Source organism: Garra rufa, chromosome 7, assembly GCF_049309525.1.
Source record: "Garra rufa chromosome 7, GarRuf1.0, whole genome shotgun sequence".
Classification (NCBI taxonomy): Eukaryota; Metazoa; Chordata; class Actinopteri; order Cypriniformes; family Cyprinidae; genus Garra; species Garra rufa.
Window position 1 is genome coordinate 5,835,291 of NC_133367.1, and position 27,176 is coordinate 5,862,466.

The window sequence follows — 27,176 nt, forward strand, 5'->3', positions numbered from 1 at the left end:
CATCTGGTGTCGTTTTAACTGTTGAGCTGTAGTAAAAGTCTTCTTACACTCAAAGCACATGTGATCTCTCACACCAGTGTGTGTCTTCTGATGAACTTTTAAACTCTGGAGACGTGAAAAACTCTTTCCACATACAGAGCATGAATATGGTTTCTCCTTTGTATGAACTCTCAGGTGCCTCTTCAGGCCTGTAGCCCAAAAAAATACTTTTCCACAATAATCACATGCATGCATCTTCTCTCCAGTGTGGGTGTTCATGTGCATCTTCAGGGTTACTTCTAGTTTAAAACTCTTCCCACAACGATCACATATGAATGGCTTCACTTCAGTGTGGATGTTCATGTGTTTCTGAAGGTATGCAGTTTGTCTGAAACTCTTCCCGCATTGATCACATGTGAACGGTTTCTCTCCTGTGTGAATCTTCATATGAACATTGAGGTTCTGTTTATATCTGAAAGTCTTTCCACATTGATCACATTCGTGCAGTTTCTCTCCAGTGTGGATCTTCATGTGGTCCTTAAGCTGTCCTTGTTGTATAAAACTCTTCCCGCACTGATCACATGTGAATGGTTTCTCTCCAGTGTGGATCATCATGTGAACATTGAGATACTGTTTGCTTTTAAAACTCTTCCCGCACTGATCACATGTGAAGGGTTTCTCTCCAGTGTGGATCATCATGTGAACATTGAGATTTCGTTTGCTCTTCAAACTCTTTCCACACTGAGTGCAGGTGAAACTTTTCTTGCCTCTTCTTTTCAGTAAAGAAATACTTTTAGTCTGTGAGCGAGTTTTTTCTCCAGTTTTGACACGTTTTACCTCCATCAGATCTGAAATAAAAAAGTAAAACAATTACAATATGAATCATGCAAAATTTGGAGTGAAAGCAGACAACAGCTACATAAAAGGAACAATTTGATGAATTTTTATAAAATGTTTTAAAACACAATATTAAGATTAATAGCTTATACAATAATGCTACAGTTCTGACAGTCTCTCGGATGGATATTTAATTTTCTAAAACAATTGTAATTGTACTTAATTTGAACCTGTTAAGTCACTATAAAACTGTTAAATTGTCAACCAATGGAAAGTTACATTTTAATGAAAATCCACTGGATATTGACTAAGTATCTTTGTAAGTGTGGTTTCCCAGCATCGGTTAAATTACTAAAGAAATGTTGACCACCCAATGCTACTGATAACAATGACAAAATATGTGGGCGATCGCTGCTATTATATGAATTTATTGTATTGCAATAAATAGCACTTTAAAGCTGATGTTGAATCAAGACTAGTTAGCACAAAATGTATAACTGATATAGTTTAATAACAGCATTTCCTTATAGTTACATCTGAATTGGTTACAAAATGCATGTATTGGATGATGTAATTGTGTCCATTATGCATATAAAATATTACCTGGAAGCAGATTCCCAAGAAGAGAGCCAGAGAAAAGATAGAGCCAGTTAAGAAAAAGAGACTGAGCAACACTTACAATCTTCTTTTATCCCTTCCTTTGACCATGTGACTAAAAACCAGATGTGAGACATTCAAACTGACCAATCAGCAGATCACAGCTTTCCCCACCGTGTTAAATCACTACCAGCAAATCTGTGACTGCAGGAATTACACATTCGTAATTCCTGCGAAAATGACAGGAGCAGCTGTGGGGGCTGTCAGACACACACACACACACACACACACACACACACACACACACACACACACACACAGAGAGAGAGAGAGAGAGGCGCGCACAGACCTCTGTGTTAAGATAGTGAGAGAGTTAGTTTATAAACATTTTTAAAGTTTTTTTTTTTTTTTTTTTTGGCAAACCTTACAGCAACAACAATCATTCTTGGACAAATGTAGAGGGAAAAACAATTTCTTTATTGATTGTGTTTTCTTTATTCTGATGTTTCTCGGGGTCAACCATATGAACATGTGTGCTCTCTCACAGGTGAAGAGGTCATGAGAGCGAGAGCGAGGTACAGACATAGAGAGAGACGGAGGATTAGTGAAGAGATCATATTATTGATGAATCATCTATCAATTCACTGGGAAAGTGCCAAATGTTCACATAGTAAAAAAGCATTTTATTTACCTCCATCAAATTACATGTACGGGTACTTTTACATCTACACTACCAGTTAAACGTTTTTGGACAGTAAGATTTTTTATGTTTTATAAAGAATTATTTTCTGCTCACTAAGCCTGCATTTATTTGATCCAAAATACAGCTAAAGCAGTAATATTGTGAAATATTTGTACTATTTAAAATAACTGCTTTCTATTTGAATACAATTTAAAATGTAATTTTCCTGTGATTTCAAAGCTGAATTTTCAGCATTGCTCCAGTTTTCAGTGTCACATGATCTTTCAGAAATCATTCTAATTTACTGATTTGTTGCTCAAAAACATTTAATTAAAAACTTTTGATTGGTAGTATAGGTTTTCAACGTCAATAGTGACTTCTTACAATTATGAAAATAGTTTATCTGTAAAATGTTTCATCTTCTGCTTTATCTTATCATTGAAGAAGGAGTGAATGAAGGAAGTACACTACTGGATGACACCAGCATTGCTGAACTAATTCCTAGAACTCCTCCCAAGTTTTTTAGCATTTTCAACGGGGAGGCAATGGAACAGAAGACCTGACTACAAGCAGCGGATCTGTGTTTCAATCATTTCTACATGTATGACATCAACTAACCAAAGCCATCTGCACCCATTTGCAGCACAGTCTTTCAACACAGTTTAAACACTCTTCCTTAAAAACAGTGTATTTAGTGATCAGTAAAACATTTTTAGTCTAGCAGATTTTAGATTTTTTAATTTATTATTATTTTATTATTACTTGTGTTTATGATGTTTTGTTTTTGTTTTATTGGTAAAGGTCTGGGCTAGGTTTGTCTTATTTGTGTTCTGTATGTGCACATTTGTGTATGTTTTGATATGAATGTATATGAATTGATACACATTTGTGAACCTGGACCACAAAACCAATCGTAAGAAGCACAATAGCCAAAAATACATTGTATGGGTCAAAATTATCTATTATCTAATCAGTCACATTTATTCTGTAAGGCTGAAAATAATCAAAGACTTCTGCTTTCCTGCCCCAAACACTTCTTCAGCAACAAAAGAGCCATTTGGCACTCCTGAGGACACAGATGAGCTGATAGTGATCAAGGCCTGTAGGCCAAAATGTGCATACATTGGGGGTCTGCTAATTGTAACACTTTAACAGAGGGTGAAGCTGTAATTTGCTGATTGGTCAGTTTGAATGTCTCACATTTGGGTTTAAGGCACATGGTCAAGTGGTCAAGGAAAGTATAAAAGGAGATTGTAACTGTTGCTCTGCCCCCTTGCTGGAGCTCTCTTCTTGGGGCTCTCGTCTCTTTCTCTCTCTACCCCAGCCCCCCCCCCCCCCCCCACCCCCCACACACACACAAATTCAGTGTATATCTTGAAAATGTGAGTTGTATGTGCACATTTGTGTGTTTTGAATGTAATATTTTTACACATTCTCTGTGTATTTTGTAAACAGCATGAATTTGCTGTACTTACTAAAACTTGTTCATTGCAAAATGTATTTGTTAAAAAAGTTTTATTTGCATATTTAAATAAACAAAATGTGTACTAGAAAACAAAGTAGTGTTATAATGCAGTTTTATTAAGTAATTTTATAAGAAAATACTGATGTAAATTAATATAAATAATTAACCCAACTGGATTTTAACAATTCATTGGGTTAAAATATCCCACAGATAAGAAGGTGATATACCAACCCATGGGTTACTAATTGGGTTATTTTTAGCCCAACATTTTTGTGCTCACCTGTGTGTGTGCGCATCGGGGCCAACTCCTCACATGTGGGTCCTCCATCTCTCTGTGGCCCAAATGCATGCTAGTGCCTCTTTTTCTACCATGGAGTATTTCTGTTTTGCTGCGGTAAGAGTATGTGAGGCAAAAGCAACTGTCCTCTCCACGTTGTCTGCATGTATCTGGGTAAGAACATCTCCTATCCCGTAGTCTGAGGCATCTGTTGACACTATAGTAGGTAGTTCTGGATTGAACTACTGGAAGCGCAAGGCCAGCACTATTCACACTCAGTCCCTTAACAGTCACATAGCTCTACTGAGCCTCAGGTGACATGGGAAGCATCAGGCTGTAATCCCTTCTCAGACCCAGGAATGACTGTTCTTTTTTTCTGAAGTGGCACTTTGCCGTGTTCAGTTTGAGGCCTGCTTCATCAATTCACTGCAGCACAGCTTGCAGATTTTTATCATGTCCTTGAGCATTGCTCCTCGGCCGTGATGTCATCCAAGTAACAAAAAGCTCCAGACTGTTTTTTTACGGATTTCAGACATCATCCCTTTCGAAAGCAGCTTGGGGCAGAGGCCAGTCCATATTGAACCCTTTTAAAAGGAAACAATCCATCATGCGTGATAAATGCAGTAAGGTTTCAACTGTCCAACTGGTGATAAGCACTTTGGAGGTCTAATGTCGAAAACACTGTTGCTCCACACATGTTCGCAAACATCTCCTACATATGTGAAAGAGGAGAGCTGTCCACTACTCAGACGCATCCACAGGCTCGATTACATCCTGTTGTTTGTGCTTCTGTAATTCTTTGGACACCTCATTGCGGATTGAGAAAGGTAACTGCCTCAGTTTGAACACAATGCACAAATCCTCTTGCACGGCCCAGCCTGTCTTCCAACTTTGCATCAATAGATGAAACAGGATGCGCACACTGGTCTGTACTTACCTGACCGATGTAAACACAGTCCAGTAACAAGCTCTCTGCCCAGCACAGCTTAACCCTTTTGTACAGTGTATAAGTCTGTGGTAGTGCAATACCCCAATATGAGATGCTGGCTAGCAAGCATCCTTTCACTTCAATTGCATTGCCCCCAAAACTAACAAGACGGTGGTGAGAGGGGTGCTTGACTGAACAATTCAGTGTAGATGGACATCGGCAATATGGACACTGATGATCCTGTGTGAACCATTAACTCTGGCTGTCCTGTTTTTGTCATGATCTTGCACATATCTGTACTGTACACATTATTTAACCACAGTCACAAGCAGAGTATTCAATATTTAACACAGTCACTTCAGGCACTGTAATTTCACTCACCCGCTTGTTTCCATATCTTTGCAAAATGTCCCATTTTGTTACAGTTCCTGCACACCACATCCTTAGCAGGGCATCTAGGAAAATTAGCTGTGTGCTGCTCATATCCGCAACAGTAACAATGTAATGTGGTTGAACTGCTTGGACTTCTCTACCAGCCGATCGTGTATCATCTCGTTCAAGGAGAGACACTGCAGGCAAAAACTGTTTTTTCATGCACCTGTCAAGTTTGAGATTTTGGGATTTTTCATAAAGTGTTTTTTTCAGACTAGAGGAAAGAAAACATCCCTTTTAAGTTTTTTCTTTTGTAGCACTTAATCTATGTGTCAATAGATTTCAAATACAATACATATTTTTGAAGGCTGTTTTGTCAAAATTATTTTGTTCTTCTACACTGAGCCATAAATCTCCACTTCAGTAACACTTACATCAAACTTTACAGTTTTATTCCTGTCTATATCCTAAAGTTTTTTACAGAGGGATTTGTTCATATATAATTTGCTTGATTTTATACAATTTTGTTTATTAAAAAAAAAATGCTTTCTGTCTGTTAAACACCTGTGCGATCCTTCACGATTGATGTTTGTCACATGTTACCATGTGTTGTGGAGGGTCCCTGTGGTGTCGTGCTTTTCGGGTAGCCCTAATTTATTTATTTTATTTTTTAAATCATCTGATCTCACTCTCCCTGTCAACTGTTTTGCTAAGGTTGGTCTATGTTTAGGGTGGGCTCAACTTGTCTGAAATTTGTAATATGTTCTAAATGACAATAACAGCACATAATTAATAATTATACAAAACCATTAGTAAACTATGAATTATGTTAAAAACAAAAACAGGACAGTGTTGTCAGACTTAAAATGTTAAATTACATTGGTGCTGATAGCTTTGTGGGCAGCACCAATGTCCTGACATGCACTGACATGTCCTGAGTTTAAGTCTCGGCGTGTGGATCTAGGAACAAACACTCGTAATAAAGAAGTTATGAGTGTTCTGCCATTGTCTTGACATGTTGTCAAGTATGGTAACCCAAACTCAGAATTTGCACTCTACCTTTAACCATCCAAGTGCACACATACAGCAGTGAGTAGTGAACACAACTCACGCACAAACCGTGAACACACACCCGGAGCATTGGACCGACATTTGTTTCAGCACCAACTGGAGCAGTTTGGGGTTCAGTGTCTTGCTCAAGGGCTCCTCAGTCGTGGTATTGAGGATGGAAGAGAGCGCTGGACATTCACTCCCCCACCTAAAATCACTGCTGGTACTGAGACTCGAACCCATGAAAAAAAGATCCCCTATAAGTGGGGTAGCAAAGTGTTCTGGGGTAATCTTAATTTTTAAGTAGTAATACTTGAATTAATCAATTAATTATTTTGAAGTCAATTTCTTCAACTTTATTAGGAATTACATATGTATTTATATCTCACCATGAGTTTAGGGACAAAAAGAAAGTGATAATCATGTTTATACTTCATGGCAGCATTAGGATAAAAAATGTCATCAATAAATGTGACCCTGAAAAAACAAAACCATTAGCACAGGTATTGTCACTAATTGAGTCGTCCTCTCATCATAAACTCTTGCACTACACATCATGGACTTCATTCCCCACAGCCACTGCACTAATCACTGCATTCACCTGCTCCTTGTTTCTCACTGCACTGATTACCGCTCACACCTGCACCTCATTTCTAGGACTGCTTATAAGCCACTCACACACAGAGCTTCTTCGCGAAGTCTTGTATTGCCCCGGCTGCATTTCTGAGCGTTTCTTCCCGTGTTTGTTTTCCCGTATTCTGATTCCTGGACTCCCTCCCGTGTTTGATTCTCGCTGCCTGCCCCGACCATTCTGCCTGTGTTTAACTACGATTTCTGCCTGCCCCTGTATGTTTGTCTGTACCAATAAAATGCTACGAATGGATCCGCTCGTCTCAGACCATCCTTGTGACAGAAGACTTCGCCATTACAAGGATCCAGCAGCTAGTATGGTGTCATCCGGTTCCAGCATGAATTCTACAGTACAGATCATGCGTCTCAAACAAGGTGAGCGGTCTGTTGAGGAGTATGCTATGGACTTTGTCGAATTGGCTAATCAGTCTTCAATGGATGAGTTATGCCTGATGATTTTCTTCTGTGGAGGACTCTTAGAGCCATTGGCTTCACTGATGCCCACGATCGAAACCTAACTGGACTTTACAATATTTCATTGACATTGCTCAGCAAATGAGTGGCTCTCCTTTTACTGTGGGAATTCAAGACGAGGACAACAATGTTCCCACAGTAAACTCCAGCTCAGAGCCACTACGCAAGATGGCTACCACGCCAGAGTCTGCACACACGATGACCGCCGTTCCTGAGTTCCCGGCCAAGATGGCCGCCAAGCCTGATTCCCCGGCCAAGATGGCTCCGTCCAGCCTCCCAGAGTCTCCGCTGGTTCCGCCCGGCCTCCCAGAGTCTCCGCTGGTTCCGCCCGGCCTCCCAGAGTCTCCGCTGGTTCCGCCCGGCCTCCCAGAGTCTCCGCTGGTTCCGCCCGGCCTCCCAGAGGCTCCGCCCTGGTCGGTCGTTGCCCCACCTTCGCCTCTGGACTCTACTCCTCCTGCTGCGCCTCGTCGCTCCGTCCTACCGGCTCTGTGGACCTCCTCCCTCCCACGGGCACAGCCTCGGTCCTCTGTCGCTCCGGCTCCGCCGTGTACCTCCGGTCATCGCCCCACCTTCGCCTCTGGACTCTACTTCTCCTGCTGCGCCTCGTCGCTCCGTCCTACTGGTTCCGTGGACCTCCTCCCTCCTCCCTCCTGCCTGCCCCGACCATTCTGCCTGTGTTTAACTACGATTTCTGCCTTCCCCATTTGTGTTTGTTTGCCTCTACATTAAATGCTGCATATGGATCCGCTCGTCTCAGACCATCCTTGTGATAGGTATATTTGTAGCAAAAGCCAACAATACATTGAATAGGTCAAAATTATTCACTTTCTTTTTATGCCAGAAATCATTAGGATATTAAGTAAAGATCATGTTCATGAAGATTTGGTAAATTTACTACCATAAATGTATCAAAACTTAATTTTCTATTAATAATACTATATTAGTAAAATAAATAGAAAAAAGAATTAAATCTTTCTCTTAACAAATATAGGCTTTCTTTATCTGCTTTATCTAGAGAGATCAGACGTGTGATATGCTTAATTTATTTGAATAATATTGTATATTGTAATCCCTTTTGATTTGGAAAGATCTTTTCTGAATTTATGACTCATATTTAAACATCCCTCCCAAACATTTTGTAATAGAGATGCATTTAATTTCCAATACTCTGGCTTCCTTAAGGGACTTTAATATCCAACATTTCTAACTCGATACATGCATGATCATACAGTGGAAATATTACAAGATTTGTCAAATGAATTAGATTATTCTTCAGACATTTCACAGTTATGAGTTACTCCATTTAATCTAATGAATATAATGTTTTCCTAACAACAAAAACAAATCCATATAATATATATTTTTCTTTTGGAAAGTCATATTCATTTGAATGAAGTAAAACTGATGACATATTTAAGATTCGACTGCAATTTAATTTAACATTTAGAAATGGTTAAAGTAAAAACGTAGGAAAACAAATACTTGATAACAAACAAAAACTTTTGTTTTTAAAATCTATAAAGACATTAAATTATCATCATAGCCAGCAGAATAGTGACCAGCAATCACCATTATGACATTTAAAAATAGATTTTTGTAATTTTTGTACCTGAAAAATCCAAAGTCTCATGAAAAACTACTGTTTTCATCAAATTGCAAGTAAAATTACACAAACAGCGAGTAAAAGGCACAGCATTTATAAACACTGAAGCTGTCAGTCAGTTCAGCACAAACTCTCTGTGTGTGAAAACTTACGTTGTAATCACATAATCTGTCAAAACTGCACAATCCATCTTTTATTTGCATTGCATTCCACTTTGTTTGTTATAATGAGAGGATTTGTGATTGTGCATCTGTACATTAGCAACAGACAGACACAGCTAACTTAATATAAAATTAGATAGAATAACAGTGTGTATTACATGTAAGAGAGATCATGTAAATGGATATTTCACACATTGCTTTATATCTTTTGATACATTTAAGTGCTGCACTTGACAATCACATTTAAACATTTGAATCATTATGAATGAGTTTAATACAAATATTATTAAACAAGAGCCAGGCAGACTCATCTGAGCTTCTTCCTCCTTAAATTAAACAAAATGATCACTTGAATGATAAAGCAACATTAATCATTTAATATCACATTTCTAACACACATGCTGCATTATTTCATTGTCAATATAGAGTCTCTTCGCCTGTATGGATCACATTCACACATTTATCACACATTTCTTTCTCCTCATAGACACAGTAGTGAAGCTCTTCTGGATCCTCACCTGATTCTTACTGCTCCTCTCAAGGTGACTTTATATTATGATATACAGCATTTATCTTTTGGTGATTGAACTCTATCAGGGACTTCTGGTGGTGGATCTCTATTTACACTGTAATGTGCAACAGAAGAGAAAATAATCAGAGTTCAGTGGAACAAAGTACAAATTAATTACCATATTTGAATCCCGTTCAGTAGTTCTCGGGTAAAACGTGTTTTTAAAACACTCATGGTGGACTTACAAATGTTCTGATGCAGTGTTTTGTGAGTACATAACCTATTAACACTACTGTACAAGTTTGGTAAGATTACTTGCACGTTTAGTGGTGCGATTTACGAGATACATCACATGTACCATTCACTCCTGTAACAAGCATTTCGAAAAACTCTAATATCTCCATAAATGTTCGACTAAGGTAAAAAAAAAACTTCGGATGGGGTATTTAGATGGGCTTCGGAGTGCATAGCAATGAAGTCAATTCTACTCCGAACCATCCCTTTAATAAAGCAGCTGTTGTTGGAGAAAGCTCTGACAGTGTGCTTTTGTTGTCTTTCTTCCTTTGTGTTCAACATTTTGATCAACTTTACATTTCATTCTGACACAAACCCTTTGAAATTAAGCTTGATGATAATTTGATCTCCTTTCACAAATATTTGAAAGTAAATATTAGTCCACATATCAGAGGTAATTGAAGATCTCTTTAATATCACAAAGTGAAGTTAACCCACCTCCGTTTACAGCTTGAGTCTCGTAGCACATCAATGAGCTGCTGCTTTGAGTCTTCAATTTTATTGTTTCTCAGATCAAGCTCTTTTAGAAACCGCAGTGCTTTTCTGTTTGTCAAAGACTGAGTTAAAGAAGAAACATCTGTAATGCCACAATCATAAAGACTAGAAAGAGACAAACAGAGGAAAATAAATCATCTTACAAACAAACCATTAAGGTGAAAAATTTTACACAAATATAATGTGAACCCATGAACCCACTCATTATTAGATATTGAGTATAAAGTGTTTTGGTTTAAACTGTTGAAGTGATTTTCATCATTTTGATTCTTGTATGTGAATGTTACTGACCACAATCTCTCCAGTTTACAGTGTGAATCCTTCAGTACGTCACATAAGTCATTCACTCCTGTGTTTGTTATTTGATTCCCACCCAGGTTCAGTTCTTTCAGGTGTGATAGGTTTGATTTCAGAGCTGAAGTCAGGATGAGACACTGTTCCTCTGTAATACTGCATCCATACAGACTGAAGACAGAAAGAGAAAGAACAATGACTCAGATCTATAATGCATCATGAGCAAATGCTATACAGCCACTAATAAATCAGAAAGATCATGAACTCTTAATGATATGACATAATCCAAGACAGGAGTATTTGAGGACACTAGTTACAATCCAAGTCTACAATCCAAGATGTCATTGGTTTCTCCCATTGTCTCCCCCTGTTGATCTGTTTACTTTGGTTCAGCCCTCATTATCGTTATCCCCTTCACCTGTCTTTGATTATCAGTTACCCTTTATAAGTCTGTCTGAATCTTTAGTTCACTGTCAGTCTTTGATGTTATAAGAAGTGTGTAGATGTTCATCTGTGTTCCTGATCGTTCCTGCCTGTTCTGTCTGAGGATATATTAAAGACTTTATTTGTTTGTACTTCCTGATCTGTCTCCTCCATCCTACACCCACTGTAACATAAAGACCGACCAAAACAGTTTCACTGTGTTTTCCCTGTTTTTTTCCCCCCATTTTTTTCAGTGTTTTATTTTTTGATTTTTTTTTCCCATTATGGATAACCCCGCAGTCCTCCTCATTCTCCTGGAGCAGGGGAATCGCTCTCTTGAGGACTACACCAGAGACTTTGTGTGCCTAATTCCACTCACGCACTACCCGGCAGCTGCCTGTGCACATTCTACCGTGCAGGACTAAACACCACCACCAAAGTGCAGCTGTCCGGGGAGGGTCCTCAGGAGAGCATCACAGACTATATTGAGTGGGTGCTGGTGTTCTCAACTCAAGACCAGCCAAACATCACCCTGACATGAGGGACACAAGCCCGAGCCCACCGCAGATGGAGAGCCAGAGCCGCGAGCGACAGAGCTGTGGTCACACGGAGCCACAGTGAGGAGTATCGCCGTAGAGCCAGAGCATATCCTGTCCGACCAGGTGCGAGAAACCAGCTACAGCGCCCGCGACGGTGGAGTCCTACATGAAACAAGAGAGGGCTATGGAGAGCCCTGTCCACTGCACCACCACTGGGGGTGAGCAGGAATACAACTCTGGGGGCTTAATTGATTTCTATACTGAAATATCTACCTGTTATGAAGTACCTGCCTGCCTGGACTTCCCACCCACCCTCCCTCTTCAGCCTATGTCTGCATCGGCCTGGTCACTGCTGTCCTCTGACAGCCCCTCTGCTCATCCCCAGCCAACCACCTGCTCAGTGGGTTCGCTGCGGGTCTGCCAGCTTTCGTCGGCGTCATGGCTGGAGGATCCCTCATCTCCGTCTCCAGCCTCAGAGTCCAGAACTCTGCCTCGGCCCTCAAAACCTGCTTCTCCACCACAGCTCTCAGCTCCCTCGTCTCCACCGTCACCCGTCCGTCCACCAGCTCCACCAGGCTCCCTCATCTGGCTCCGTCCTGGTCAGTCATCATGCCACCGTCACCTCAGGACTCTGCTCCTCCGGCTGTGCCTCGTCGGTCCGTCCCACTGGCTCTGTTGGACTCCTCCCTCCCTCCGTCCTCTGTCGCTCCGGATCTCCGCCTCCGCCTTGGTTGCCAGAGCCTCAGGATCTTCGGCTCTCCGTCTCCGCCTCGGTCTCCACCGCCACCTGCTCTGCCTCTGTCGGTCGGCCCCCTGGAGTCGTCAGCCCTTCCTCCACCATGGCTCCTCCCTCCGTCGGTTCCACTGTGGGTCACCTTCATGGCTGGGGTCTGGGTCTTACTTGTTTCCTACTGTTCCGGGGCCCTCCTGTCTCCTCCTTGGCTCCTCCCACCATCGTCACCTCCCTGGACTCTGTTTATTGTCCCTCTCCCGGGAGCGCTGCCATGGTCATGTGCTCACAAATGAACCATCCATGAACGCTGCTGATTGTGTCGTACCCCCGACCCAGAAGAGCCTCTTATTCTAGTGAGAGGTTTTTAGAGATATTGCCTGGCAAACACAGAATTGCTGCATTCACTCAGCTCAAAAGCAAACATCTGAATGAGTGGATGCACCTGTCACCTATTTATACCTGCATGCACGGGGATTGGCTCAGCATGCAAAATCCACTAGCCATTTTCATTGGCGTTTTCTCTTCAAACCAGAGAGAATTAGGTTCCCAAGTTAGACCCCTAATGTCGTCACGATATAACTCGTAGTGACTGACAGGTAGGGAACACAAGATGCAGTGCCATAAATTATGTGACATTATGTAAATTATGTAAAATAATCTAAACAGTAAACTTAAATCACACTGTAACTGCTTTACAGTATAATGATACTAACTCTATTTTCTCCAGCTTGCATTGTGGGTTCATCAGTAGATCACTGAGGTTTTTCACTCCAGAGTCTCCTAGTTCATTTTCACTCAGGTTCAGTTCTCTCAGGTGTGATGGGTTTGATTTCAGAGCTGAAGTCAGGATGATACACTGTTTCTCTGTAATACTGCATCCACACAGACTGAAGGCAGAAACAGAAAGAACAATGCATCAGATCTATGATGCATCATAAGCAAATGCCATACAGTCACTAATACACCAGCATAGTCATGGAAACTTCTAATATATGAATGAACAAACCAAGAAAGGAGTTTTTTTTACTTGTTAAAATAAAAGTCTTGACCCACTCTCAGTCAACAAATAAGTGACATTTTTCCATTGTAAATTAATATGTAGAATCAATATAGAAACAACAATGAACAATGGTCTATTTTCACATTTTTAATAGAAAAGAAGCATCAAGTCAATCAAATTAATTTTTAAGCTTAAGTTTAATGCCGACAGTGAGTATAATGATACTAACTCTAGTTTCTCCAGCTTGCTTTGTGGGTTCATCAGTAGATCACTGAGGTTTTTCACTCCAGAGTCTCCTAGTTCATTCTCACTCAGGTTCAGTTCTCTCAGGTGTGATGGGTTTGATTTCAGAGCTGAAGTCAGAATGAGACACTGTTCCTCTGTAATACTGCATCTCCACAGACTGGATACAGAGAGAGACAGACAATGAATGATTCAGATCTATGCCAGTTATTTTATTAAGAGCTAGAGTAGCTGTAGATCAACAGTAGGCATATAGTCTGTCATATAGTCTGCAGTTCCCATAATCTGTTTGTAATTGTGTCAGTTCTATGTGCTGGAATCTGTTATTTCCTGTTTTTCATGCTTTTAAAACTATTTTATTTTTTAAACCCTTTGTTTATTGTAAGTTTTATATTTCTAAATTAACATATAGAAAATCAGTACATTGTTTCAAATAGATTGTAATTATTTACTAGTTAGAATCCTGATTTTAGTAGTGCATGACAAAGCCCAGAAGATGTAATACTATAGTATAAACAATGTAAGTTGAGTCTAGTTGTCTTAAATTAAACAGTTAACTTTAATAACACTTAACATAATGACACTAACTGTAGTTTCTCCAGCTTTAATTGTGGGTTTATCAGTAGATCACTGAGGTTTTTCACAGAGTCTCCTAGTTTATTCTCACTCAGGTTCAGTTGTCTCAGATGTGATGGGTTTGATTTCAGAGCTGAAGTCACAGCAGAACAACCTTCATCTGTCATTTCACAGTAACTTAACCTGCAATGGCAAAAACAACATAAAATAAGAAATTAAAATATTAATATTATCATCATGTTTATTTCACCATCCTCATGAGATATTGAGTATAAAGTGTTTTGGTTTAAACTGTTGAAGTTATTTTAATCATTTTGATTCTTGTATGTGAATGTTACTGACCTCAATCTCTCCAGTTTACAGTGTGAATCCTACAGTACGTCACATAAGTGATTCACTCCTGTTTTTTTTTTTTTTTTTTTGAGGTTCAAGATCTATGCTGATCATCATATTGAAGAGCTGAAGCAGGCATTTGTTTCTAATAATTTGTTTTGAGACACATTAGTTTTGTATGCTGGCAGACACTGCTTCTTTTATTTTATTTTTTAGAAACATACAACAAACATACAAAATGTGACCAATATGGTAAATCATGTGCACTGCTTTAAACAAATGTAACTTAAAACATTTTGCCTTAAAATAGATAAACTTTAACTGTACTAACTGTAGTTTCTCCAGCTTGAATTGTGGGTTCAGCAGTAGATCACTGAGGTTTTTCACTCCAGAGTCTCCTAGTTCATTCCAGTTCAGGTTCAGTTCTCTCAGGTGTGATGGGTTTGATTTCAGAGCTGAAGTCAGGATTAGACACTGTTCCTCTGTAATACTGCATCCACACAGACTGAAGACAGAAAGAGAAAGAACAATGATTCAGATCTATGATGATAAATTTACTAATGTGTTTTGCATCTTCCAATGTCCCACCAGAGACAGTCATATATTGTACCACTGTTACACCACCATAAGGAATGAATATCACTCTGTCCCACGGGCAGCTTTGGGACTTTCTGATCACTGTTTGGTTCATCTTATACCGACCTACAGGCAGAAACTGAAAACAGCTAAACCTGTATTAAAGGCTTTAAAGAGACTAATGAAACAGAATGGGTTTTAATGTACAAGCCTGTTTTCAATGCAAAGATATGTGCATCCCTACCAGGACTCATTTATCTTACAACAACAACAAACCATGGTTGACTGCAAAACTCAGACAGCTCCATTAGGCCAAAGAAGATGCTTACAGGAAAGGGGACAGAGTCTTGTATAAACAGACAAAATACACAGTGATGGAGGAGATCAAACTAGTAAAGAGGAGATATTAAAAAAACACCCCACACCCACTCTGAACTCCTCTCCACACAACCATTAACACCTCCTGCATCCCCCCTCTCCCTCACACCTGCACTTTAATTCAGTGAAGACGATGTGCTCCTGGTCTTCCGGAAGCAGAAGAGGAAAAAAGCACAAGTTCCAGATTGTTACATCAGCCTGTCTGAAATCCTGTGCTGACCAGCCAGCCCACATCTCTTCATGCTTTACCATCATCCCCACCCCAAAGAAACCCAAAAAGACAAGACCAAATGTCTACAGACCTGTGGCTATAACGTCTGTGGTCAAGAAAGCATATGCAAAACTGGTGCTGGCCCACTTGAAGGACAATACTGGACCCTTGCCTAACGGTTAGAGAGTCGGACTTGTAACCCAAAGGTTTCGGGTTAGAGTCCCAGGTCCAGTGGGGATTGTAGGTGGGGGGAGTGAATAACCAGCACCCTCAATATCACGACTGAGGAGAGTACCTTGAGCAAGGCACCGAACCCCCAACTGCTCCCCAGGCGCCACAGCGATAGCGATCTGGGTGTGTGTTCACGGTGTGTGTGTGTGTGTGTGTGTGTGTGTGTGTGTGTGTGCGTGCGTGCGTGCGTGCGTGTGTGTGTGTGTGTGTGTGTGTGTGCACTTGGATGGGTTAAATGCAGAGCACAAATTCCGAGTATGGGTCACCATACTTAGCCTCACTTCACCTCCTCCTAAAAACATCTAGATCAGTGGTCGGCTTGTGAGCCACACATGGCTCTTTGACAAAAACCACATGGCTCGCCAGCTGTCTCCCTTCACTAACCTATTACAGTAAAAAATATGACTGTCACTAGAAATCAGTTCCCTAAAGAAAATAAAAAAAAACTGTCTCAAACAATCTATTGAAATAAGAAGAAAGTCAGGTCCGGAAAGCTGCATCGATTTTTTTTATTGTTTAAAATGAATAGAGAATATCGTGTTTTTCTGTGTGCGCTCGACCATTTCCGTCAGTGGTGCTAGATAACTTGATGAGGTCTGTATATACTTTGTAAGGAAACTTTGCCACAAACAGCATAAATAAAAAGCTTTCTCAAAAAGGCAAAAGAACGAATGCACATTTTCTTAATATTATAATTAAAAACCAACAGACGGATGAAAATGCGGGACATTTTCTCAATAAGCGACGTGCGGGACAAGGGTTGAAAATGCTGTGTGGTACAATGCAAAGCGTGGTCTCACACGTTTGTAATTTTAAAATTTAGGGAGAAGTATAATTTTCATATATGGTTTCAACAACCAGATGCAGTTTTGTCTGGAATGCGGCCCAGCCTTCTGGTTTGAGCGATCGCTCAAAGTGGTTTGAGCGATCGGATTTAAATGCATCTCAAAAGCGTTTCAGAGGTCTTTTCACTATCAGATATATGTCCTGTCAGAGAAAACGCATTAAGTGACCGGGTGTAAACAAAGTACCCCGTGGGCGAAAGCCGAGATAAGTAATTGCTATTTTTATAGTTAGTATTAGTCTATTTTAAAATGTCTTTGTGAAAAAAATAAATAAAAAAAATAACAAGAATTTAAAAATGTGCATGTTTTTCATTAATGCGTTCAACATGTGATGCTTCATATTTGTTTATTATTGAGTTGTACATGGACAAATAAATGTTTTGTTATTGAAAAGCTTTATTTATTTTTAATTATAGTAATATATCGTTTTTTTTTTTTTGTTTTTTTTTCAATGGCTCTTTTGAAAAAATTTACTTGCCAAAAAATGGCTCTTAGGTGAAAAAAGGTTCCCAACCCTTGATCTAGATAGACCAGGGACTACTGTAAGGATCCTGTTTGTGGACTTCAGCTCAGCTTTTAACTCATCTCTAACCTACTCCTGCCCAAATTAACTCAGCTCTCTGTGTCTACCTCCATCTGTCAGTGGATCACCAGCTCCCTGACAGACAGGCAGCAGCTGAGAAAATCCTCATCTATAGCATCCATACTATCAGCACTGGCACCCCTCAGGTTTGTGTTCTCTCCCCACAGGAGACTCACTCGGCACACTTATTGGCCTCATTCAGGATGGTGATGAGTCTGCTTACAGCCATGAGGTTAAAGAGCTGACTGTCTGGTGCAGCCACAACAACCTGGAGCCCAACACGCTCAAAACTGTGGAGATGTTTGTGGACTTTAGGAGAAATCACCCTGCTTTTCCCCCACTGACCATCATGGACAGCACTGTAACAACAGTAGAGACATTCAGTTTAAAAAAAATCTCTATTTACTTCTATCTACTTCTATTCTTTATTATCTGTTTTGTCCTGTCACTGTCATTCTGTCGCATTGTGGAAGCTTTTGTCAGGAAAACAAATTCCTTGTATGTGTAAACATATCTGGCAATAAAGCTCATTTTGATATTTGTCCAAGTTATTTAAAACAATTTATAGTCTTTGCTACACTGCTACATTAACTTCAATGTAAGGACATAAATATTCATCTGTACCTCACATTAAACTATCAAATACCTTCAGAAGACTTGGAATATTGTGCACAAAAACATTGTGCTTTTAGACCTTTTATGTAGACCTTAACAGTAACATAGAACAGTACACACAATATCGGATTTAGATTGGCACTGTCTGACCAATATACCCGATCTAGCAAGGAATAGTATTATCAGAACCGATACCCAATATGAGTCCCTAATTTAAAAAGTTTGATGCCATTTTTCATTGCCTGTTTAATGTTAATACTTCATATTATAGAGGCTTTTTGTGATTCTGAGGATAAAAAACTACTCTGACTCAAACAAATGAGGAAATATTAACAACAACAATAACATCATGATTAAAAGTAATGTAACATTTGAAATAAACTAACAATACTCACATCAGTGTGTTGAGTTGACAGTGTTTATCCTCCAGTAGAGCAGAGATCTGATTCAATCGTGTGTCTCCTAGTTCATGTTCACTCAGACTCAGCTCTCTCAGGAGTAACAGGTTTTTACCCACAATTCCAGTCACATACTGACAGCCTTCATCTGCAGCAGGACCCAAAAACCTGCAGAAGAGAAGATGAAGCAGGATTCAATTTAGCTTTGATTTAAAGGTCCATTGCATTACAAAAATGACTGATACGATTAAAAAAAACTCTTTATCATTCTAAATATGAGATCTAGTAATTGCACATCTTATTAATCACATTTATTTGAAAGAAACTAGAGAGACACTCAGTCCAAAAGCAAACTCAGGAAAACAGAAACGTACCATGTTAAATAATTTGACTAAAAGGCTAACTAGACTCTTTTCTTGGAAATGGCCATAAACATTGCACATGTTAATTATCAAGGTATACCATAGTCCAGAATAGCAGCACAAGTAAACTGTGTCGACAGTCAACATTCACTCAAAAGCTCATTCATAAAATTGTCCAGCTGCGACTCAACACCTGCGGGGTCTCTAGGCCAGGACAAGCAGACTGAATGACAACTTCATCCATCAGGCCGTCAGGAAGCTCAACTCTCTCCCGACACTCAGAATTTATCTGTTTTTACATTCTACATTCTACTTTTAGTTTTTAGTGTTATCTGTATGCAGCCAGGGTCTGCAAATAACACATTTTAATTTAGTTTGTATGTATATCCTGTATATGTGGCAGAAATGACAATAAAGCAAACTTTGACTTTGCTCATCATTACACCAAAAACCCGCAGCATCTGATATGATCATTCTGATGCAACAAAGTGTCCAGATTATAGTATATCTTAAACACACACACACACACACATACATACACACACACACACACACACATACATACACACACACATATATATATACATTATTTTTTACATTATTTCATTATGTCTTACCTCAGTGTCTTGAGTCGACAGTTTGGATCCTGTAGTAAATCACTGAGCCCCTTCACTCCTGATTGTCCAGGATCATTTCCTGTGAGATCCAGCTCTATCAGGTGTGAAGGGTTTGATCTCAGAGCTGAAGCCAGAGCTTTATAACCTTCTTCAGTGATACTGCAGTTTGAAAGCCTAGAACCAGAATGACAATGTCACATTCAGATGATTAATCAGTTATTCTAGAAATTACCTAAACAATGAAAATCCCTAAACAGAATTACATTTTATTCCTTATTCAAATGAACTAAAACTTAGCTGTAAAGAAAAATCTAACAAGTGAGTATTAATTGAAACACAAAAGAGAACTTTAAATTGTTAGACATCAAGTCACATTAGTATCTCCAGCGTACAGTCACTTTAAAGCTTTAACCCTCTGATTCTTCTCATTTGTGAGATACATTTGTGGTCTTCATAGTCAAAAGTGACAATACCTGGAATGTAACTTTTTATTTTCAGTAAGATCAATGTAATAAATGTTTGGGTCCCACTATACCTTAGGTGGCCTTAAAGGGATTGTTCACCCAAAAATGAAAATGTGATGTTTATCTGCTTACCCCCAGGGCATCCAAGATGTAGGGGACTTTGTTTCCTCAGTAAAACACAAACAAAGATTTTTAACGAAAACCGGTGCAGTCTGCCAGTCATATCATGGATGTGGATGGGCACCAAACCTTTAAAATTAAACAAAAAATCCAAATTACACCTTGCGACTCGAAACGATACATTGATGTCTAAGACACGAATCGATCGTTTTTTTGCGAGAAAATGAAAAGTATTTATTTAATTGTTTTTACCTTTGATACATAGCCACGTCCAACTGTCATGAGCACGAGTTTAGCATCCGGCTCGTTACATGTGCACGTGCTCTGGCGTAGTACACGCAAATACCGTAAGGGGGAATCGGTTAAAAGTCCCGTAATCTTTTAGCTTTAAATCGGTTTGAACAATCAGGATAAGCCCAAGTAATTACCATTTTGAATAGTCGCTATACCCACAATCTCTGTGCTCTATGTAAACAATGAGTGTTATATTCATGAGACAGATCGCTTTCGGAGTTTGCGTATTATACACCAGAGCGCGTTCACATGTCACGAGCCGGATGCTTAACTTGTGCTCAAGACAGATGGACGTGGCTGTGTATCAAAGGTAAAAAATGATATAAATACTGTTCAGTTTCTCACAAAAACCGATCATTTTGTGTCTTAGGACATTAATGTATCATCAAGAGCCGCAGGGTATAATTTGGATTTGCCTGTGCATGTTTTTGTTTAATTTTTAAAGGTTTGGTGCCCATCCACTCAAATTATTTGGCTGGCAGACTGCCCCGGTTTCCATTAAAAATCTTCGTTTGTGTTTTCCTGAGGAAACAAAGTCACCTACATCTTGGATGCCCTGGGGGTAAGCAGATGCACATCACATTTTCATTTTTGGGTGAACTATCCCTTTAATCACTATGTACTTACACTGAAATTAATCATTAGGTACAATGTACTTATTGTGTACATACATATTTTTACATTGTACTTAAAAACCTTTATGTAATTACATATGTAATTAATTTCTGTAATTACCAATGCTGACCCACCCTAACCCACCCTTAAACCTGCCCATACCACCAAACCTGTCCCTAACCTTACCCATATTCCATCTTAAAGGATAACTATTGCCAAAATGCAACCTGGGCTGTTTTTTTTTTTTTTTACTGTAAACAAGACAAACTTATATCTAAAAGCATAATTACGACAAACGAGCCGTTTTTGAGATTGACCGTGATTTCGTTTTGTGGTCAATGGCAGGTGAATGGGAGTCCTAGGGGCATATTTGAGCGCATAAAAATCAATATTTTTACAACACTAAGAAGGCTCAACACACCATGAAACTTTGCTCGAAGTATCGCCTGGGTCTTTACACATGAACTCGGGCATTGAGAACATTGTTTGTGTACACAGAGTTTATTAAAAAGAAAGGTTTTGAAAAACTCACTTACACTTTTTGGTTTTCTGCTCGCAGCCATCTTGCCAGTCAAGAAATGTCGATCTCCGAATGCGAATGAATGAACTCCATATGAGGCTCTTTTTACAACTATAAGGTTAATATTGTTTTTCGCTTGTAACAAAACAATGAATTAGCCGTGCATTTATATATAAATATGCTTTAGGAGCTATCCATCTTTACTCTCCTCGCTATTATGTCGCATTCGGAGATCGACACTTCTTGACTGGCGTGAAAGTGAGTTGTTCAAAACCTTTCTTTTTTAGTAAACAATGTGTACACAAACAATGTTCTCAATGCTCGAGTTCATGTGTAGAGACCCAGGCGATACTTCGAGCAAAGTTTCATGGTATGTCGAGCTGCCTTAGTGTTGTAACAATATAGGTTTGATTCGCTCAAAGTTATGCCCCTAGGACTCCCATTCACCGGCCATTGCCCACAAAACGAAATCACGGTCAATCTCAAAAACAGCTCGTTTGTCGTAATTATGCTTTAAGATAAAAGTTTGTCTCGTTTACAGTAAAAAAAAAAAACAGCCCAGGTTGCATTTTGGCAATAGTTATCGTTTAATAGAAGCAGAAGTGTTTTGCAATGCAATATGACCACAATAAGTACATTGTACTTATTTTTTAATGTGAGTACATAATAGTTAAGGCCCCTAATATAAAGTGTGACCTATTTTTGTTTTATATAGTACTGTGCAAAATTCTTATGTCACTAACATTTTCACAAGCTAAAAATGGTTTAAAGTCAGATATTTCTATCTTTTGCAGTGTGTCAGTAGGAAATATCAGTTTACATTTCAAAACATTTATATTGTCATTAATTTGTAATAATCTACTGAGGATTTTGTTTGCACAAGGAGTCTGACAACAGCCAGTGCTCCACATAGAGATCTGATCTCATCATCATCCAGTCCATCTGGAATGACATGAAGAAATAGAAAATATGGATAATAATAGATATATTTTCAGACATTCTCAAAAACTACTTTATCAAGTTTTAAATATTTATTTGTTTGAATAGTTGATGTGAAGTCAGTTTTGCATTATTATTACTACAGTTAAACCTGAACACAGAGATTTCTTTTACACATAACACAAAATTTCAATAAAAACGAAAGGAAAAAAATTACAGGAATTTTTTTAATCATTTCTTTTATATTCATTGTATTATTTCTTGCTGTGTGTCCACTGGTATTCACTAAGTTATGGGGACCAAATATCCCCACAAAGATAGAAATACCAGTAAATTATGACTTTGATGGAACTTTTTTTTTTTTTTTTTTTGGAAAACAAAGTTAGGGATAGGGTTAGATCTGTGGAAAGTCTTGTGTTAGGTCCAACAGATCCGCTGTCCTGCAGAGTTTAGCTCCAACTTGAAAAACCTGTCTGTACTTCTCTAGTGATCGTGAAGACATTGATATTGATTAGCTTGTTCAAGTGTGTTTGACTAGTGTTACAGCTAAACTCTCATGACAGCAGCTTTCTAGTAACGAACTTGCTCATCCCTTTTCTGTTAATCGTGAGAGAGCATTTTTCATTATGCATGTTATTTGTTTATTTTAGAAGATACTTATTTTAAGCAAAATATAAAAAATGGTCCAGGCTTCAAGTGGGAAACCCTGAACTCCCATACAGTATATTTTATCAGTAAATGTAATGGCAAAAAGATAAAAAAAAATACAAGACCAAATACATTACATAAATGGTATACCACAACAATTTGGCTTAGGACAGTGTCAAAATCAGAAAAAGAACACTACGGCAGGCATAAATATAAAAGTAAATAAAAAAAATATAAATAAAAAATCTCCATCCACAACATACAGACTTGTTAATTATCTAGTTAATTATCTACTTGTTAATTAGTCCTATTGTCACCTTATGTTTTTGTTGTGCTCATTTTTTTTGTCTATTGTCACACAATTTACCTCAGTATCTCCAAATGACACTTCATATTTCCCAGTCCAGTGCAGAGCAACTTCACCCCTGAATCCTGCAGATTATTATTGCTCATGTTTAGCTCTTTCAGACTGGTATCTGATCCAAGAACTGTAGCCAGAGCTTGACAGCTTTTGTCTGTTAAGCCACAATCATTTAGCCTACAAAGGAAATTAGATTACAGAAAAATTACATTCAATACATTTGCTAAATACAAATAATTAATATATTAGTTAATCTGTAGCTTTAATTATAGTGAATTAAACATTTGAAAGTGCTAGATCATAATTTAAAAGTGCTAGAAAGTCATTTGATGGACAAACCACCATTCAAAATAGTTCTCTCATATGTCAAGCAGCATCCCTTGAACAAAGCACTTTCAGCTACTAACATTAATTTTTCTCAATAAGAAAAAAACCCTCTTAATTTTAATTACTATTACTTTACTATCATTTTCCCAGTGCAACAAGGCTTTTAATAACATTTTATATTTCTCTCATTTCCAATGAATTTTCCAGGATTCAGATCAGTATCAGATCAGTAATTAATTTTCCAGGTTTTTCAGGATGCATGGGAACACTAGATAAATGTATTTTTCAGATGAAAGTAAAAATGAGTAACTTACAGAGCTCTTTTAGAGGTTTTGATGACTGCTGATAATCTAATGAGACACTCGTCTGATTTCTTGAATTTCTGAAGCTCAAACTCCTCCAGCTCCTCCTCTGATGTCAACAACAAAAAGGCCAAAGCAGACCACTGGGCAGGTGAAAGATCAGCAGATGAGAGACTTCCTTTGCTAAGGTGGGTCTGAATCTCTTTCACCAGAGTTTGGTCGTTCAGTTCATTCAGACAGTAGAACAGATTGATGGATCTCTCTGGAGACAAATTAGCTTCTAATTTCTGCTTGATGTACTGAACTGTTTCTTTTTTGCTCTGGTCATTGTCGTCTTCCTGCGTCAACAGACCTCGTAAGAGTTGCTGATTGGACTGGAGTGACAAACCAAGGAGGAATCGAAGAAAAAGGTCCAAGTGTCCATTATCACTCTCTAGTGCCTTGTCCACTGCAGTCTTAAGCAGAACAATCATGGATTCATTTTTATTTTCCTGTTCTGTAGACTTATGAACAAATATAACTCTCTTCTTTATGTCTAGAAACAGATGTGCATAAAGGGCTGCAATGAACTCTTGAATGCTTAAGTGAATGAAGCAGTACATGGTACCCAGAGCTATCCCAGTTTCCTCCTTAAAGATCTGGGTACACATGCCTGAATACACTGATGCCTTATAGACGTCAATACCACAGGCTTCCAGGTCTGTATCATAGAAGATCACATTGTTTCTTTCCAGCTGATGAAATGCCAGTTTCCCCAGTGAAAAGATGGCATCTTTATCCCAGGAAACATTGGGTGCATATTCTCCATTATACTTTTGTCTGCTCTGCTGGATCTGAAAGCGGAGAAAGTGTGTGTACATTTGTGTCAGAGTCTTAGGAGTGTCTTCAGTATTTGACTCCTGCAGTGTTTTGGAGGCGTCATCAGCCTGATTATTTTTCACCACATTATTTCTTTTCTCCTCCAAAATATTTTGGAGAACAGTGGCTGAAATCCAGCAGAAGACTGGGATGTGGCACATGATAAAGAGACTCCTTGATTGTTTAACATGACTGATGATTTCTTTGGTCAGATTTTCATCCATGATTCTTTTTCTGAAGTACGCCTCTTTTTGTGCATCATTGAATCCTCGTATCTCTGTCAGCCGGTCGATACAGTCAGGAGGAATCTTACTGGCAGCTGCTGGTCTGGTGGTGATCCAGATGAGAGCAGAAGGAAGCAGATTTCCCTTGATGAGGTTTGTTAGGAGAACATCCAGAGAGGCTGGTGATGATAGATTACGCCATGTTTTATTACCCTTAAAGTTTAAAGGAAGACGACATTCATCCAATACATCAAGGATGAACAAGATATTGAACTGATTTCTTCTTGTAAGTTTCACTCCTTTTGTCTCTGGGAAAAACTGAGTTATAAGGTCCATCAAACTTATTTTTTCCTGCTCCTTTAAGTTCATCTCTCTAAATGGAAGAGGAAATATGAAGCTTATATCTTGATTTTCTTTTCCTTCGGCCCAATCCAGAACAAACTTTTGCACAGAGACTGATTTTCCTTTTCCATTTTCCAACTCCTTTAGTCAGTACAGTTCTGATCTGCTTGTCTTGTTCAGGTGCTTCAAACAAATGTTTGCACTCAACCTGTATCTCCTGTGATTCATGACGTCTGGAAGCAACTTCAATCTGTCTTACCTCATGTTCAGTATTGACCTGTTCACTACAACCCTGAGTGATATAGAGATCTGTGTAGATGTTATTCAGAAGTGTAGAGTCACCTTGCTTTGCAATTCCTTCAAAGACCCATTGATACTTCTTCTTTAGGCTGCATTTTAGTTGATGAATAAAGACCAGCTCATCTAAACAGAAACAATAATACAGATTTATTTTAATCTTTTTTTCTCTCCTACATTTATAAGTGACAGTCTGACAAATTGTCACAATTTTCTTACCTTCTAGAGTATCAGCAGCTTCATCTTGCTTCATCTCTCTAAGGAAGTGGAGTGTGAGATCAAGAGCTGCTTCTTTGATACTGCATCTCTTCTCATTAAAATCCTTCACAAAGTATTGCAAGTCCTCTTTTTGTAATATTTTCTCAAACTTGTCCAGTTCTTTCTTCAGAAATGTGATTATTTTGCTCTCAAGATCCTACAAAGCAATACAAAATTAAAAAAGGTAAAAAAAAAAAAAAAAAAAAAAACTTTATATTTGGTCAAAACTAATTAAAAAAATTGTAAAAAAAAAAAAAAATCAATTTGAGGCAAATGTTAATTAGCTGTCAGTATTATTAATAATACATTCTTATTTTATAGGTTCTTAAAAAGAAAAAAAGAAATATAATTTATCTCGCACTGTTATTCAATAACATAATTGTTTGTCATAATTATTAGTTATTAATGAAATTGTGTTTTCTTACTTGGAAGATCTGCAGGAAACTGTCTGTAGAGTCCTTGTGATTCCTGTTAGTCTGGAAATCTGGATCTAAGATTTCATTCTGAAGCCCGCTGCTGAATAAAATAAATGAAAATGCAAAATTTCTAGGGAAAATATGACTAAAACCTCTTGTGAACATTTTTTTAGGAAAGAGAAAAAAAATACTTTGATAAATTTATGACCTATAACGTTTTATGAGAATTATTTGCTGATACACTTTCTGACACCGTCTATGTGTAAAAAAAAAAAAAAGAGAAACATTGAATACCGTTTGATTCTGGGTGCTGTTTCTTCATTGAAATTTGGTATTCCACCCTTTGACCAGTCACTCTTCACAGACACAGAGCTGGACAAATATGAGCCTGATCTTACACTAATGACACAGAGAGAAAAGGAACTTTATTACAGGAGGTTATAATACATGCTGCTGTAACAGTCACACATCATCAAGTGAACTTTTAACGTTTACAGAGCAACATAAACAGAGCAAACTTACTGAACTACCTTTGTTCATGAAGTCTGTTGAGCTCAGTTTAATCAGAAACACTCAGTTGCTGGTCATAGATTGTAGTTAAGTACCATGAACATAATTTTACAAAAAAAGTAAGCAATGCTATTTACTAATAACTACTTGCCATCTGAAACTCCAGCAGTGTTTAAAATGATTCTCTAAAAACAGACTCAGTCTCACCTCTGTTTCTGTGAGAGACTCATCTCAGACGGAGAGTTCTTTCCTCGCTCCTCTGACATACTGCAGGTGAACTGCCATTGATCAGCACTGGGTTGTGAAAACAATCTGTTGTTCAGTTCAACCTGGAAATGATGGTCGATAATGAGATGTTAGCAGCAACAG

The 27,176-nt window shown here is 38.5% G+C and overlaps 2 protein-coding genes and 1 pseudogene across 2 annotated transcripts in view; 1 reads left to right on the plus strand and 2 right to left on the minus strand.

Annotated features, from left to right (window-relative positions):
- The window catches only part of LOC141337866 (uncharacterized), a 287,141-nt gene that overhangs the window by 36,666 nt on the left and 223,299 nt on the right, over positions 1 to 27,176 (plus strand). The gene's annotated exons all lie outside the window — the stretch shown is intronic.
- LOC141338689 (uncharacterized) overlaps positions 1 to 27,176 on the minus strand; it is a 227,801-nt gene that overhangs the window by 148 nt on the left and 200,477 nt on the right. The window contains 1 exon segment of the mRNA XM_073844299.1: positions 1 to 736. Coding sequence (XP_073700400.1) covers positions 1 to 736 — 736 coding nt within the window.
- LOC141338821 (NACHT, LRR and PYD domains-containing protein 3-like) lies at positions 4,579 to 27,073 on the minus strand (annotated as a pseudogene).